The 14454-nt window shown below is 39.9% G+C and overlaps 1 protein-coding gene across 1 annotated transcript in view; it reads left to right on the top strand.

Moving 5' to 3' along the window:
• LOC5501083 (general transcription factor 3C polypeptide 1) overlaps window positions 1-6085 on the top strand; it is a 41989-nt gene extending 35904 nt beyond the window's left edge. The window contains exons 35-42 of the mRNA XM_048728285.1: window positions 241-1302; window positions 1875-1961; window positions 2485-2562; window positions 2696-2796; window positions 3324-3453; window positions 3809-3871; window positions 4468-4543; window positions 5918-6085. Of these exons, the coding sequence (XP_048584242.1) occupies window positions 241-1302; window positions 1875-1961; window positions 2485-2562; window positions 2696-2796; window positions 3324-3453; window positions 3809-3871; window positions 4468-4543; window positions 5918-6003 (1683 nt within the window). The 3' untranslated portion in view covers window positions 6004-6085. The remainder of the gene's footprint in view (window positions 1-240; window positions 1303-1874; window positions 1962-2484; window positions 2563-2695; window positions 2797-3323; window positions 3454-3808; window positions 3872-4467; window positions 4544-5917) is intronic.
• The last annotated feature ends 8369 nt before the right edge of the window (window positions 6086-14454 follow it).

The following is a 14454-nucleotide window of genomic DNA, read 5'->3' as shown; positions in this document are numbered from 1 at the left end:
ATACAGAACATCGAGGTGGTTATCCAAATCGCTAGTGCTTGGTATAACAGGGCCGTAGCAGGGGGTGGGGCACTGGCCGCACGTGCCACCCCCCCCCCCCCCCCACAATATTTCTTAATGTTTCTGTATTGTGCCCCCCACCCAATATTTCGAGGCCTGCTACGGCCCAATATAAGAAAAGCTTGTAGTAATTTAGTCGTGTCCTTACTCTCTGTTAACGAACCCCTCTGAAACATCTAGATCAAGGCAAAGTTAACTCTGCCGGAAGAGATCGTCGGTATTTCGCTAGACGAACAAGAATCGATTGCAGAGAGCGGTCTTGTCGAGCCAGGTGCCCAAGGACCTCCTCGAACTTCCATGCCCCCTAAAGCACTAACCACGGTGAGCACGAGCATCGAGCAATCAGATCAATTGGATTCCAAGTCACAAAACGAGGCCTCGGAGAAATCCGGTGATGCCAGGCAAGTGAAGAGATCTGTTGACAAGAAAGCGTCTGTAAGAGACGAAAAGAATAGACATGACGAGGACAAGAAACAAACCGAAAAAGAAGAGGGAGCAGACACTAACAAAGCCCCCAAAGATAGAATAGTCGGAGAATCTAACATAGGGAAGCGCAAGGCCAGTAGTGTTAAGCCCCCAACTAAAAAGCAAAAGGTTGCAAAGGATTCCGGTGAGGAATCAGTTACCCCACCTCCAGAACCCACAAGCAGGATGAATGTCTATAGAGTACACGGTGAGCAGGTCTCAACCCTTTTCGCAAGCCCTTACGATTTGCCCAGCAATAACCCGATAATCACAAAAGAGAGCACTGTGCACTGTCATGAGAGGGATGAAACAGCCGCCTCAACAGCCACCTTACCTGCTCAAAGACCGTCAAGAATTAGTCTTATGATCTCCCGCCACGCTTTGAGGGACAAAGTAAAAAAAACGAAGGATTACAATCAGCAGGAGATGACTACCCTCAACTGTTGCCCAATCACACTTACTCCCGGGACAGTGGGTTCCAAGACCGATGTTGCCGATGTGGAACTGCCTTGGCTCTTGCACGAGGCATTAGGTGGCTCTACTGAAGAAGCTGAGCACCTGAAAGAACGTATTTTGAAGACTGAATTAGCTTCCAAAGCAGGCTTCTCGATGAAGCATGGTTCCAAGGTGCCGAGTGTGGTGAACACCCTGGAAAAGTTCCTAGACTCGTGTATCAAGGAGAAGAACTACACTGATGGCGATGTGTCGTTAACAAGGACAATCCATGAAGCTGCATTTAACGGCCAGGAGTTTGGCATTTCAATTACTCGTCTGAAGGTGAGAATGAGCCGTTCTATCCTTTAAATATGAAATAAATGACCTGATTAAGGACTCCCGTTTTCATAAATCACTACTTTGCTAACTTAATCCTAAAGCTGGAGTCTTAAAATAATATAAGCGCGCATTTTCCCCAGGGACCCGCCTTACGACCTTGCAATTCAAATAAACGCCAAAGGCGATGAAACGAACATTTATTATTTTTTTACTAAAACATGGCGTGAAAAACTCTGGGTTGTAATTTTTTTTCTTTTTTTAACTTTTAAGATGTAGTGCTGCCCCTTTGAAAGTAAATGAATATAAATTGAAAAAAAGCCATTCCTGCGCTTTGTAAGGTATGAGATTTAATAGCCGCTCTTCGAAACATAGAAATTAAACGTTTTTGAAGGACATAAACAATGCAATGCAACAAGGAACTAGCCAACGAAGAATGTATAAGACCTTTCGACTCCCATTTCGTTATGTTAGAGCATCTTAAAATTACGTAGCTACAAGGACGTAATAACAGGAGATGAGCAATCCAATCCAGTGTTCACACCACCTTAACCTTTTGTTTTTACTCTTTTATCCAGGATGTAATTGAACAGAAGTTAGAGGAGTTTCGCGACGCACGGTATTCCTTGCAAGAACATCTAAACAACCTTTACCAAAGTCAGCTGGTATGTTGACGTAGTATACTACCCCTCCTAATAACTTCCATGCTACAATTGAGAGACTGGATCTTACATGGTCAAAGCTGTCTTTACTTCTGTGAATCAGTTGGACCATGTCGAAGCTTTTGTTAAAACCTTCCTTCTTGTTTTGTGCCTTACTTGTGTTTTATAGTTGCTATGATAATTGTGAGACAGGCATTGGTTTTCCGATTTTTCGAAAAATATAAGGGTTATCGCCAAAAATGTGATTTTTAAACCCTTCATTTCGCCGCCATTTCTTTATTTTCCTTTAAATGGAAAATCCATGCTTAAATGCTTCTTTTTTTAGATGTACTCTTTTACCAATCAATGCGTTTGAAATAAAAAAAAAGGATTTTTTATTTTCGGTCACGTGATCATGAGCGTGTAGATCGCTACACGCTCATGATCACGTGACCGAAAATAGAAAATCCTCGTCCCTAGCTACTGACCTAGAGAGATACATGTAGCATTGTTAACATTGTTAACACGGGTTGTTTTGTTCTTATAGCTCTGGAGTGTGGGGACATTCGAGGAGCTTGTAGTCTGCCATGCATTTGTGTCTCCCTGGTGTGTTGACCTTCCCAAGGTACAGCGACAAACTAAGCATGGATATTGCTACAATTACACTTATTCAGTATATCACATATATTTCTCAAAGTATGGACGCCATTTGCTGAGAACATCTTATGTGTGTTGTTTGACCTGACGTCTTGTTGTAGACGGACCTAGAAGAAATAACAGTCATACCAGCAGCAGACGCAAATCAGGAGTCTGAAAATGCGGAAAAGCTTGCTTCGGACCCCCAGAAAGAAAGCTCCAGGTAGAAAGGGCGTTACTGCTGATTGCATTACCTACCAATCTACCTACCTTATCCAGGTTTCCCACGGGACATTAAAATCCTTGAAAGTCATAGAATTTAGAAATGTCCTTTCCAGGCCTGAAAAGTCAAAGAATTTGAATAAAACCTCACCAAAGTGTTTAAAAGTCATGGAAAATATCATCCACAATAGAAGTTTATGAGACGTTGAGTTTATGTTTAAGTTGAGAAGTAAGTTGCCTTCAGATTATACATTTACGGGTGAAGGTAATTTTCTATATAAAGGGTCATAAACGTTTTCGTGAATATCATTAAAAGTCCTGAAATTTAGAATGTAGGTTTATGTACCTATCCCAACCTACCTACCTATCTGCCTTCCCATCTAACCACCCAACCAGCAACCCACCCACCATCCTAGACACCTACCTACGATCCAACTTCAATACCTACCACCCTTCCCCCTGTCCGTCTACTTTCCTATGTTCTCATTCCGTCATACCTATTTTTATATCTAATTTTTATGTTCCTAGCAAACCCGAGAGTTTCAAAGTGATAAGTCGACCCTGGCTGAATCTAGAGGGAAATGTGAATAAAGAATTTATGAGATCGGTTGTTAAGTGTATCGTCTGTACCGTTATGGAACGCCCTGGTATCACGCAGGTGTGTACTCGAACATCGTTATTCAATCGTCTTTGACTCGATTAGGCGTTCATGATTCTAATTCAATTTAATCGGGATCATGATTTTAAAACCACTATCAAATTGAAGTGACTGACGTTCAAAATGAGTTTTAGCTTTGTTTTTTGTTTGTTTGTTTATTTATTTAGGGAAGCTGGTGGTACAGCGTTGCTCATTTGTTCAAAATATAGAAAAAAAGTATACTTGTTGACTCGAGTTTTAAAAGTAACATTGCAGCCTGTAGTTTGAAATGCATTTATCTATCCTAACAGTCCCGAGAACTGTAGTGTCGACGCAATTTGTCCATGGCTAACAGCTGTTCCTATTTCGTTTCCAGGACCAGTTGGTCGAGAGGTTTATCGCTGTGGTGAAGCCTACTGTATTAGAGGAACTGTTCACGGTAAGTCACGTGACTAGTCGCTATCACGTGATGTCTGGGTGGCGCTATAGGAAGAGCGCTGTTCTGCAATGTCCACGCCTCTCAGCACTTGGTTTAGATATCCATCGCAAAATATCCTTTACCCCCTTCTGATTTATCTTTCTACCCTCACCCAGGCGTGTAGCTAGAATTAGGTGCTTTTGACATATTCCAAATTATTGATATTCAATATTAAAAAGTATTAGCAATGATATTTCCCACAGATGAGAGTATTAGCAATTATATTCCCCATAGATCCGATTGACAGAATCTACGAAGAGGCGTTAAAAATGTTTTTTTTTATTTGAACGAATTATTTGAAACATTAGCTGCGAATTTGCGCCAATATTCATGTCTGATGCATATAACATCAACTCGCTTTTACTCCCGGTCCGGTCGATAAACGGATCTCTTATCAATCCCACACCTTCTGTCCATATTATTAGTATCAGTGTTATGTAGCTCCTTTGGTGTTTTTGATGGGCTACTGATGTGGATGCACACTATCGTACCATTGATACACCATACTGCCAGTATATTTGCACTTGTTACCTTTTTTTAAACTATTTGTCTTTTAGATGTTGGAGTCACGAGGCTGTATATCGAGGCACGAAATTGTTGAAACCAGCTCGTTAACGTTATTTTCATGTCAAGGTAACGCATACTTCAAAACATGATATTGTTTCGAAATACAAAACTGTTTCAACGCAAGCTTCATACGTCGCGCTCCTGCCGTGGTGAAACGAAGCAATCGGTTTATAAGGCCCGATTCATACGTCACGCTCCTGTCGTGTCAAATCTAATTGTCTATTTGTATCGACACAAATAATTTGGTTCCAACGTTGATTTAGACGTCGCAATGAATGAGTCGCGCCCAATAGGTAGCGAATAGGAATTTGATGCGGATTTTTTGTTGCACCAAATAACATCTTGATTCGGCACATCAAAAGCTAGACGATTTTGTTTTTGCGGTGCTTCACGATTGGTGCTGTGCGAACGTATTTCTGCGAGGCTGAACTTATTGATTCAGACGTCGAACTGTATATTTGCCAAAACCAAACTAGATTAGATTGGGCACGGCAGGAGCGCGACGTATGAATCGGGCCTTAGTTGGAGATCGTTGGTAAGTAATAAAATCTAGAATGTAGAAGTCACGCTTGGTAGTCACGCTAGCTACACCAATAACTAACTGCGCTATCTAAATTACGGATAGTAAAATAGAAAATGGACCTGAAGTGACCGGGATATAATTTGAATCATCCGAAAGAAGGGAAATTATTTTAAATTTATCAAGATTTCCATCATTTTTTTAGTCCAGTTTCTAATCGGTTTCTACTCGTGACTGGAGGTAGAAACTGGTTCCTAATAATTGAAAATACTTTAATACACAACACATAGTATAATGCAACCGAGTAAAATCAGGGGTACGAATTTGGATTTGTTTGTACAAATAGAAACGAGGTACGAACAATTTTATTATTTCCTGAAGTAGGGACTGATTACGAGCTGTTGCGTAATTAAGTAGGATCTTAAAACGCGTGTTTTGTAAATAGAATTCTTACTATTAGGAGCTTGAAAGTCAAAGAAAAACTGCACTGGAATTGACAGGAATTTCTGAAAAACCATACGAAAGAAGGGGAATTCTTTCTTAATTAACAAAATTCATAGAGATTTGCATGATTTTTAGACAGTTTCTAACCGGTTTCTACTCTTGACTGGTAGTAGAAACTGGTTCATAATTATAGAAAAAAAATTCAAACCTTTCACGCGCTTTTTAATTCGATATTTTGTAATTGAAACATTACCCCCCCACCACCACCACCATTAGGAACTGAGTAGAAACTGACTAGGAACCAAGTAGTTTTAGGAACCATGATCACCGCGGTCTTCTCTGATTGTTAGATTTCGTATCTTATTGTACGCTATCTTAAGACGTGTGTAAATCCAGCTTGTGAAATAAAGAATGTACCCTTCGAATGTACTCTTTCTTATGCGTTTTTGTCTTTTTGTCTTTTTTTTTTTTAACAGTTCCCAAAGTGGTGTCCTACTGGCTACCTGAAGTTGATGCTTTCATCAAGATCAACTCGATTCTCCGAGAAATAGAAAATGAATGAAAAGTGTAAACAATAACAAAAGAATAAAGAACTGCCTTATTTATGTACTTTTCATTTTGAAATTAAAAATTAATGAATCCTAGGTGTACAGTATTGTTATCAAACTACAGCAAATGCATTTTCTGGTTCATTTTATCCTGGTTATACCCTGGGTACCAATAAAACAGCCTTCCTAGATTTAGCGTATATATCTTTCTACTATTGCAAATTACCAAATTACCAAATCATCACTGGATGTATCTTTTAATTTATTATTAAATATTGAAGGAAAATGCATCATTTGATTTTGATATTACTCTTCTTTTTATTAAGAAAAAAGTCGAATAAAAAGGTTTAGCTCTAAAATCTTATTTGCCTTGAAATGAATGTTTGCAATCATGAGGATTTTTATAGGAATTCTTGCAAATAATTCGATACTTTTGTCTTAAAATTTTCTCTTGAAATAGAGAGGATGAATACATACAGGGTTAATTAACCTGGTAGAATTGCAAATGAATCATAACAGTAAGCTTAAAGACCACAGTGCTTTCTTTCGATTTCTTTATTTAAAAAAAAACTCCCTGATTGATGTCATTGAGTTGTAGCAAACATGCCTATCATAAAACTAATTGATTTATATGTCTTGCGAACGAAACTTGGCAAGCAAGCTAAGTCTAAGATCTCATAATAACCACCGCATCCTTCAATTATAAGTTTCATAACGTAACTAGCGATGCTTGGTAAAGTAAAAACGATCCGTGGTATATTATTAATGAAGGTAGTTTATAATGATATATAAAATTCATTTGTGAACCACTCTGTGAAGTTTTTTGCCATGAATATTCCTGCTGCCCTCTGTATCTTCCTGGTCATCTCAATTCATGCTTAAAGAGTGCAGACCCAACATGGCATTAATAAAGACATCAATGACTTTCTTTGGCAACTTAATCAAGAATGCCTACAGTACTCGTACCAGGACGTGGAAGTTCTAGAGCGTGTCTTAGTGCAGCATCTATCGCACGGAATGTTGGTTCAAGTGTGTGGATCTTCTCGCGTGTTTCTCCATCAACACTAACTGCGTCCAGCCCGGACTCGAGCTCCAAGTACTGGTGTGAGCTGCTTGCCACAGACAAGTACAACGCGTCGGATAAGTTTGATCCAAAAAACGACACTTCTCATCACTTTAGCATTGCGGTAAGCAACTTTTATCGGAATAAAACGGATTCCAGATAGAAAAAGAAGACAATTTCTTCAGTGGCTATAGGTTCCTTGCATTATGGACTGATTTTTAAAACAAAAATAACGTGAGGCCGAAGTCCACATAACCAGATTTTGGCTTTTTAAGATAATTTTTCCTTGATCATCATTGCCCTGTGTATAAGCTCGGGACGAAAAGCTCAAATTTCAATGACACTTTACAAAAAGTCGCATCAATTTAAAAAAAAGTCGCACTTGATATTTTGTTTGCTAAGAGGAATTTCCGCCTTATTAGATGTGAAATGGGCTTATTTGAAGCGTCACGCCATGTTTTCTCGTCATGTCGGATGTACTAAGTTCAAAGACAAAACTTAAAAACAAATATTAACAAATATTTTTCAAAGAGTTTTGGATTCTTTTAAATATAAAAATTAGATTTTTAATGTGAACATTGTGAATTTTTGAAACATGTTTTTCAGCCGCCGAGCGCTAAATTAAAAAGATGCCAGCTCGTTTCATTTTTCCCCCATTATTTGAACATCATTTCACGAGTATTGTCACAGAACAAACGTATGACAATAGGGTCATCTGGGTAGCTGGCAGCTGATATTCATTATTAAAATCTTGAATAGAATGCCCTAAAATATATCCCAATATCGAGACGGCATATTAATGCAAGGATCCATCAACCTTGATTTTATAAGCAATTCTGACTAGTGAACAAGGAAGTAACAGAAAACAGATGGGTGGGGGGGGGGGGGGACATGATAAAGCTAAAGTATATATTCCGTTAGGTCTTGAATTCATTTTTTTCAAGCTGTTAAAAATTAAATACTGTAATTTGAGAAAATTATATGAAACACTCAAGAAAATAATTAGAGCGGTGCCATAGAAATATGGTATAGCTATGCTTCTATGCTATGGTACATCGGGCGGGCTACCTGTGTGTCACAATCAAGTCATCCAGCGCCGCGCAACCCCCAGGCCCCTCTCGATTCCCACTAGATAAAATGAACGTCGTCAAGACATGTTACTAACCCATATTACCAGGCCATCTCGCTAACGGACATGTGCTAGACCGAACTCTTCAAGAGATCAGAAAAAATCAAAAATCAAAAATCTTGTTTGAATATTTTTTTGGTAAAAGACAATAACGGAAAAGAATACACGATTGTACACTGCATTGAGAGAACTGAAGGAGAAATGACTAATAATACTCGTTAATTAGTCCTCTCGTAGCCTTAAAAGCCAAATTACAGGATTCCAATAACAAATAATATAATAAATAATGATTAATTGATACAATATAATTAATATAAAAGGTAGCATAGACTATCAGATAGCCAAGGCCAGCGCGTGTTTGTTAGTGACAAAGTTGCCAAATCTATTCGCAAAGGGTTTGATTTGACTACCAGCCCGCGTTTTTAGTTGGTAGCTATGGGTAGTAGCATCTATGCGGTCTTGACTATATACGAACATTTGGAAGGAATATGCCATCCTAATTGTGGTAGGTGGTAGGTTCACTCGAAATACCTTTTTCAGATTTTAGTAAACCAGGGGCCCTGAGTTAACCCATCCACTGGATTTTCGCACGGTAGTTTATAAGTTTTTTTTTTTTTCTTATGAAGAGACGTGACATATTTTGCGTTACTTATTGATCAATGCCATTAACGTTATCCAGCTATTTACGTTATCCAGCTATTTACGTTATCCAGACGTAAATAGAGCTGAAGCAGGTCTCAAAACATTTTTTTTTGGGGGGGGAGGACGATACAAAAACATTTGGAAAATATTGGTAGGGCACCAGCAGTGCCCCCCCCCCCCCCCCCCTAGTCAGGGAGCATATGTCGAAAAAATAGGTCCCGTGGGAAATCACTGAAGAAAGCAAGCAACTATGCTAGTCGTGTCCAGGGGACTTCGAATAATAAGAAAAAGTGATGTTGACAAGTTTGTAACGTGCTCTGGGTCAAATTACGGCGCTCTTTGGTAAAATGACGTCAAAAGCCTAGCATGGAGACGAGGCTGACATGAAAATCATTAATATCTATTGCTATTTTACAACGAAATTTCACGAAACTTGCAGCGGATAATCATTCAGAGGACATATCCTTGCTTTTATTCTGTCACGTGACCCTTGACATGCAAACGAGGCATATTTATAAAATCCTCAAATATCTATATTATTTGTTAACGAAATCTCACGAAACTTGCAGCAAATGACTATCATATATTCAGAAGGTAATAGCATTATTTTTGTCGTAAGGCTATTCAATTTGCTAGTTCTCAAAGCAATTTGAAATAATTCCCGCCATCTCGTATCCGCCATTTTGGATATTTATTGAAATGATTATGCATGAAAGACGTTTCGAAAAATTATGTAATGCATAGAAAATATTAGTTTGAAGCATTTAAAAGTAAATCTAGCAGCTGTTTTGCATTGCTAATAACGGACTTCCGTTGTATTTCTCTGGGAGACTAAGTATTAATGGTATGCAGTACTTCTCGGCGGTATTTTAAAAGGAAAAAGTGATCCGCCATGTTTTCTCTATACGTTCTATAAGTACAGCCTAGGTGGCCTTTCCGGCCATGTCAGACGACAAACCAGATTTTCGATTCCGTATATTGTGTCACGAGAAAACAAAAGAGCCCTTGGTACAAAATCCGTCGTTCCATCAAAGGTTGCTTCAATTCATAGAAGAGAGTTGGAGATCCTTTTTATAAAGGTAATTGGGAAATGCTCAAACCCTACTCCGTGGAATAATTGGCTGCAGAGAATGCAACTTGGTATAGATCATGCTATCAGGATGCCACTAACGCTGGAAAACTGAAAAGAGCCCAGATGAAATTTGAGGATGGACCAAATTCTAAGCGGAAAAAGGATGAGAGCAAGAAAATAACAAGGTCACAGACGACCCCCTACGGTAAGGCACTTTGCTTCTTCTGTGATCAGCCTGCCAAATACAAAGATTCGCTACATGCTGTAAGCACAAAGGCAGCAGGGTTGTCTATCCGGTCTGCTGTAGAGATTCTTGGAGATGTGAAATTGCAAACAAAGCTCGCTACATCAATCGACACTGGAGACGCTGTTGCCATAGATGTCAAATATCACAATAGCTGTTACCTAGGTAATGTCACAAATGTCCTGCGAAGCTCCTAGTACTTACCAAGCGATGATAATGCCGTGATAGCTGGTAGAATCGAGTTCTTAGATATAACTAAGAAGGCTTTGAAAAAGTTGAAACCTTTGAATATGGCAGAACTTGATACATCATGCACCAGAAAGACCCTTAAGCAACTACAAGTCATATTCCGGATGTCGAGTTTCACAGGCGCCGAAACGAGTTAGTGAGCCAGAAAGACTGACTATCAAAGAAACTCGTGATAACTCCGTGATATTAATCGAGGAAGACTGTTCCACAGACGCCGAAATGAAAGTAATTTATGATGCTACTGCAGTACTCCTTCGGAAGCGCATAAACAACAGCGAGAGCTGGATCTTCACTGGACAATTTGACGACCTCGGTGAAAAGCACCTTCCCAAGAAGCTCCATTGCTTTTTCAGATGGGTAGTATACGGTCCTATGGATTTCGCTTCGGGTGAGTGCACAACGTTTTTGAAGGCAGCCTTCTGTAGGATATTTTCGTGATTTCATGAACTATTGAAATGTCATCCTAGATAAAAAGCTCAGTAAGGTCTACAAGCGGGCAGTCATCCTGAGCCAAAGCACCATCTTTCGACATCTTGATGACCCTTACCGACCGCCAGGCGAAGAAGAGGAAGTCAGAGGTATTTTTAATTTGGTTTTAACGCCCTTCGAATAAATGATATATTATTTTTCATTTATTTATTTATTCTATTTTTATGTTGTTTTAAGGTAATTTGGACACCAAAAGAAATGTCACAACAGCTTGCCATTGGTTTGGCAATACACCAGTGTATTAGGAGCAAATCGATTGTAAATATGCTGCATGGATTCGGGATGTCGGTAGAATACAATCGTATTCTAAGAGCTGAATCCCAAATTCAAAAGCACGTGGTCCAGCGCATGGAACAGAGAAGTGGCCTGTTCATCCCGACGGACGTTGTACCTGGACGCCACATCTTCTTTGCTGCAGACAACGTAGATTTTTCCGAAGACATGTCCGATGGAAAGGGAACCCTCCATGGAACGGCTTTGGCAATTAACCAGAGGAAATGCGACCAGGATCCTACACCAGAGCTCAGGGGAATTACCAGAAGTAACACTTACACAATATCCATTATTTCGCAGTATAAATTACATAGATTGAATTCGACGAGAAGCAACGATCGCTCTGTTAAAGACCTTCCCCAGACAACAATGCTAGAATGCCCTGCTCCTAAAACCCCGAAAAAGTCCTACCTACCCTTCCTCTAGCTTTAGTGTGGAGGATCTCCCAATAACAGTTAAACTGAAGAATTTTGCTTGGCTCCTTGGGTGCAGTCTTACGCACATTCCAGTTGAAGATGCTGATGGAGGAATGAGCCCATCTCAAGTGCCTGTCTGGGCGGGATTTAATTTCCTTGTTAATGAATGCCAGCCCCTCACCAGGATCGGAGCTCCACCGCTACTAGCAGCCCCTGCCTACGAATGGTCTACGCTGCTCACCGTTCTCATGCAGGTATAGGCTTAATTAGCAAAAGTAAAACTAATCAAACTGTAATCCAAAGTAACATAAATAATACTATGAAATGCAGGCTCAAGGAATCACTGCTCATGTCATTGGCTTCGGTCTATAGCTCAGCTCGGAACAAGTCCTCTCCCAAGTGACGAGAGCCACAGTGGTGTAGCGAAGTTTGTTTGCCAGGTCTTGGTCCCGAAGACAGAAATCTTCTCCCTTAAGGAATTGCGATGGTGGTTTTAACCAAGAAACAAGCCAGATCGCAACAGCTTCCCCCTACTGACGCAGCCTTGCATCAAGCTGTTCTTTGGGCGCATTACCAGCTACTCGTCTGGAACAACGATAACAGTTGCCAACCCAGTCTTACCTTCACCAGAGAAGTATGGATGGAAATGGAACGATGGCGACAAGGTGTGGGACCCGGTTATGATCACATCACCTCCTGCCCCACAGGCCATTTTCCAGTTAGTCAAGTGTAAATGCGCCAAGGACAGGTGCGTCACAAACAGGTGCCAGTGCAAGAAGTCGGGTTTAAAGTGCACAGATCTCTGTGGTTGCTCAGCCAATTGCGAAGACTGCCAAAACAAGTCTGGCAACAATGATGAAGAAGGAAGACGAGGAAGAAGAGGAAGAAGAGAGTGATGATGATGATGATGATGAAGATGACGACGATGATGATAGCAGCGATTATGTATCCGATTCAGATGAGTCTGAGGGCGAGTAAGACTGATGATATTTATCAGGAATTCTGATTAAGACAAGGACTACATTTGATGTATAGTAGTAGAGGACTTTTGATGTAATCCACTGTGTATTTTCGTTCGATAAGGCATTTAACATAGAATTCAAACTTTTATTCTTGATTTTAAGAAAAATGCCTTGAAGCAAAGATTTTGTGAGCCTCGTTTTCATGTAATTGAGTAATCAGCCTCGTTTTCATGTCATGTTAATCACATGACAAAAATGAAATCATTGCCTCAAAATTCGATTTAGTCATTTGCTGCAAGTTTCGTGAGATTTCGTTAACAAGTAATATAGATATTAAGGATTTTATAAATATGCCTGGTTTTCATGTCAAGGGTTACGTGACAGAATTAAAAGAAGGGTATGTCCTCTGAATGATGTGATGATTATCCGCTGCAAGTTTCGTGATATTTCGTTGTAAAATAGCAACGATATTAATGATTTTCATGTCAGCCTCGTTTCCATGCTGGGCTTTTGACGTCATTTTACCAAAGGCGCCGTAATTTGACCCAGACCAAGTTACAAACTCGGCAACATCACTTTTCTTAATATTCCCCTTGACACGACTAGCATAGTTGCTTCCTTTCTTTAGTGATTTCCCACGGGAGTACATATGCCCTTTGACTACCCCCCTCTGCTAGGGCCCTGGTGAACGGTGTGGTACGGTACAAATTCAGTCCAGGCATTGCGTCTGCATAGCTGCGCTACAAAGAACGTGCGACGCTGGTAAGGTTGCCTACAACATCAGTCAATAGTCACCGTATTGGTTCCGACATTGGTTCCTTCCTTGTTAGTCAACATTGAAAACATCGAGGCATTCAAGCTTGCCATTAGAGTGTAGGGATTTCTCTTATCATTGCTCTTAAGCGCTGATAAGTTATGATTATTTCAGTAAATAAATGAGAATGCTTTTATCCGTCAATTTACACTTTTTTTTAATCACACGTGTACCTTTTGCTTCTAGTTCCTAAGACGAGACTGTTTGTTTGACGGAAGCCAATTCGCAGTCAAAACGGCTGTTATTCCATCAACCAATCTTCTTTTTGACGCATATTGCATTTTTTCGTGGAATACCGCTGCCTGGCTACACCTATATTCACCACGCCACATTATTTCTAATAGCGCTCTGCCCTGATATTTCTTTCCCGAAATCAAAGTAATTGTCTAAACTACAATACTACCCTGGTTCGCATTGAGCTGGAACTGTTTTTTTATGGAAATACTTAGCATATGTTTGCGTGCAAAAGTCAGGGGCGTGCACATGGGGGCAATTCCTATTAAACACCATATTTTTCCATATGATACCTATGACTCCGAATCCCCCCCCCCCCCCCCAGCCAATCCTAGGCCAATGTTTGATTGGCCCTGATCAAGTTCCCCCTATCCCATATCATCTAGAGCGTGCTTTGTGTTAGGAAATAGCATCAGAATAGAATATATCTCTGTGTGACTTGAGCTGTTATACCGATCTCTTTTTCTTGTGTGGTACCTTGAGCGTTTTGTAGAATTGGTCAATTATGTTGTTTTTCCTTGTTCGATTTAAGATTTGATAAGAACCTGTGCTATTATTTCGCGTTACAGTAGTTCCTATCGCCTCGGTTGGATGCAAATCCTCAAGACCATTTATCCCTTGGTCTTATGTCTCAGTTTCTTGATCTGGTTGTAATTATTTTGCATAATTTGTTTTGGCCGTGGAAGTCTCACAGCCGGTACAAGCCGATTGATGGTCAGCCAATTCCACTATTTCCATTCCAATTTCTATTAAACACGACGCGAGCTCGCGTGAGATAAAAAAATTGTTAGTGATGCAGGTCCCATGCGTGATTGTAAGATAATAAAAAAATGTAAATATTTTTTTTTTTTATCACTGGGTATAATTTTACTACGTTA

The sequence above is a fragment of the Nematostella vectensis genome, chromosome 1 (genome assembly GCF_932526225.1).
Source record: "Nematostella vectensis chromosome 1, jaNemVect1.1, whole genome shotgun sequence".
Taxonomy (NCBI): domain Eukaryota; kingdom Metazoa; phylum Cnidaria; class Anthozoa; order Actiniaria; family Edwardsiidae; genus Nematostella; species Nematostella vectensis.
Note: the sequence above shows the minus strand (reverse complement) of the source record. Positions and strands in the feature narration are given on the sequence as shown.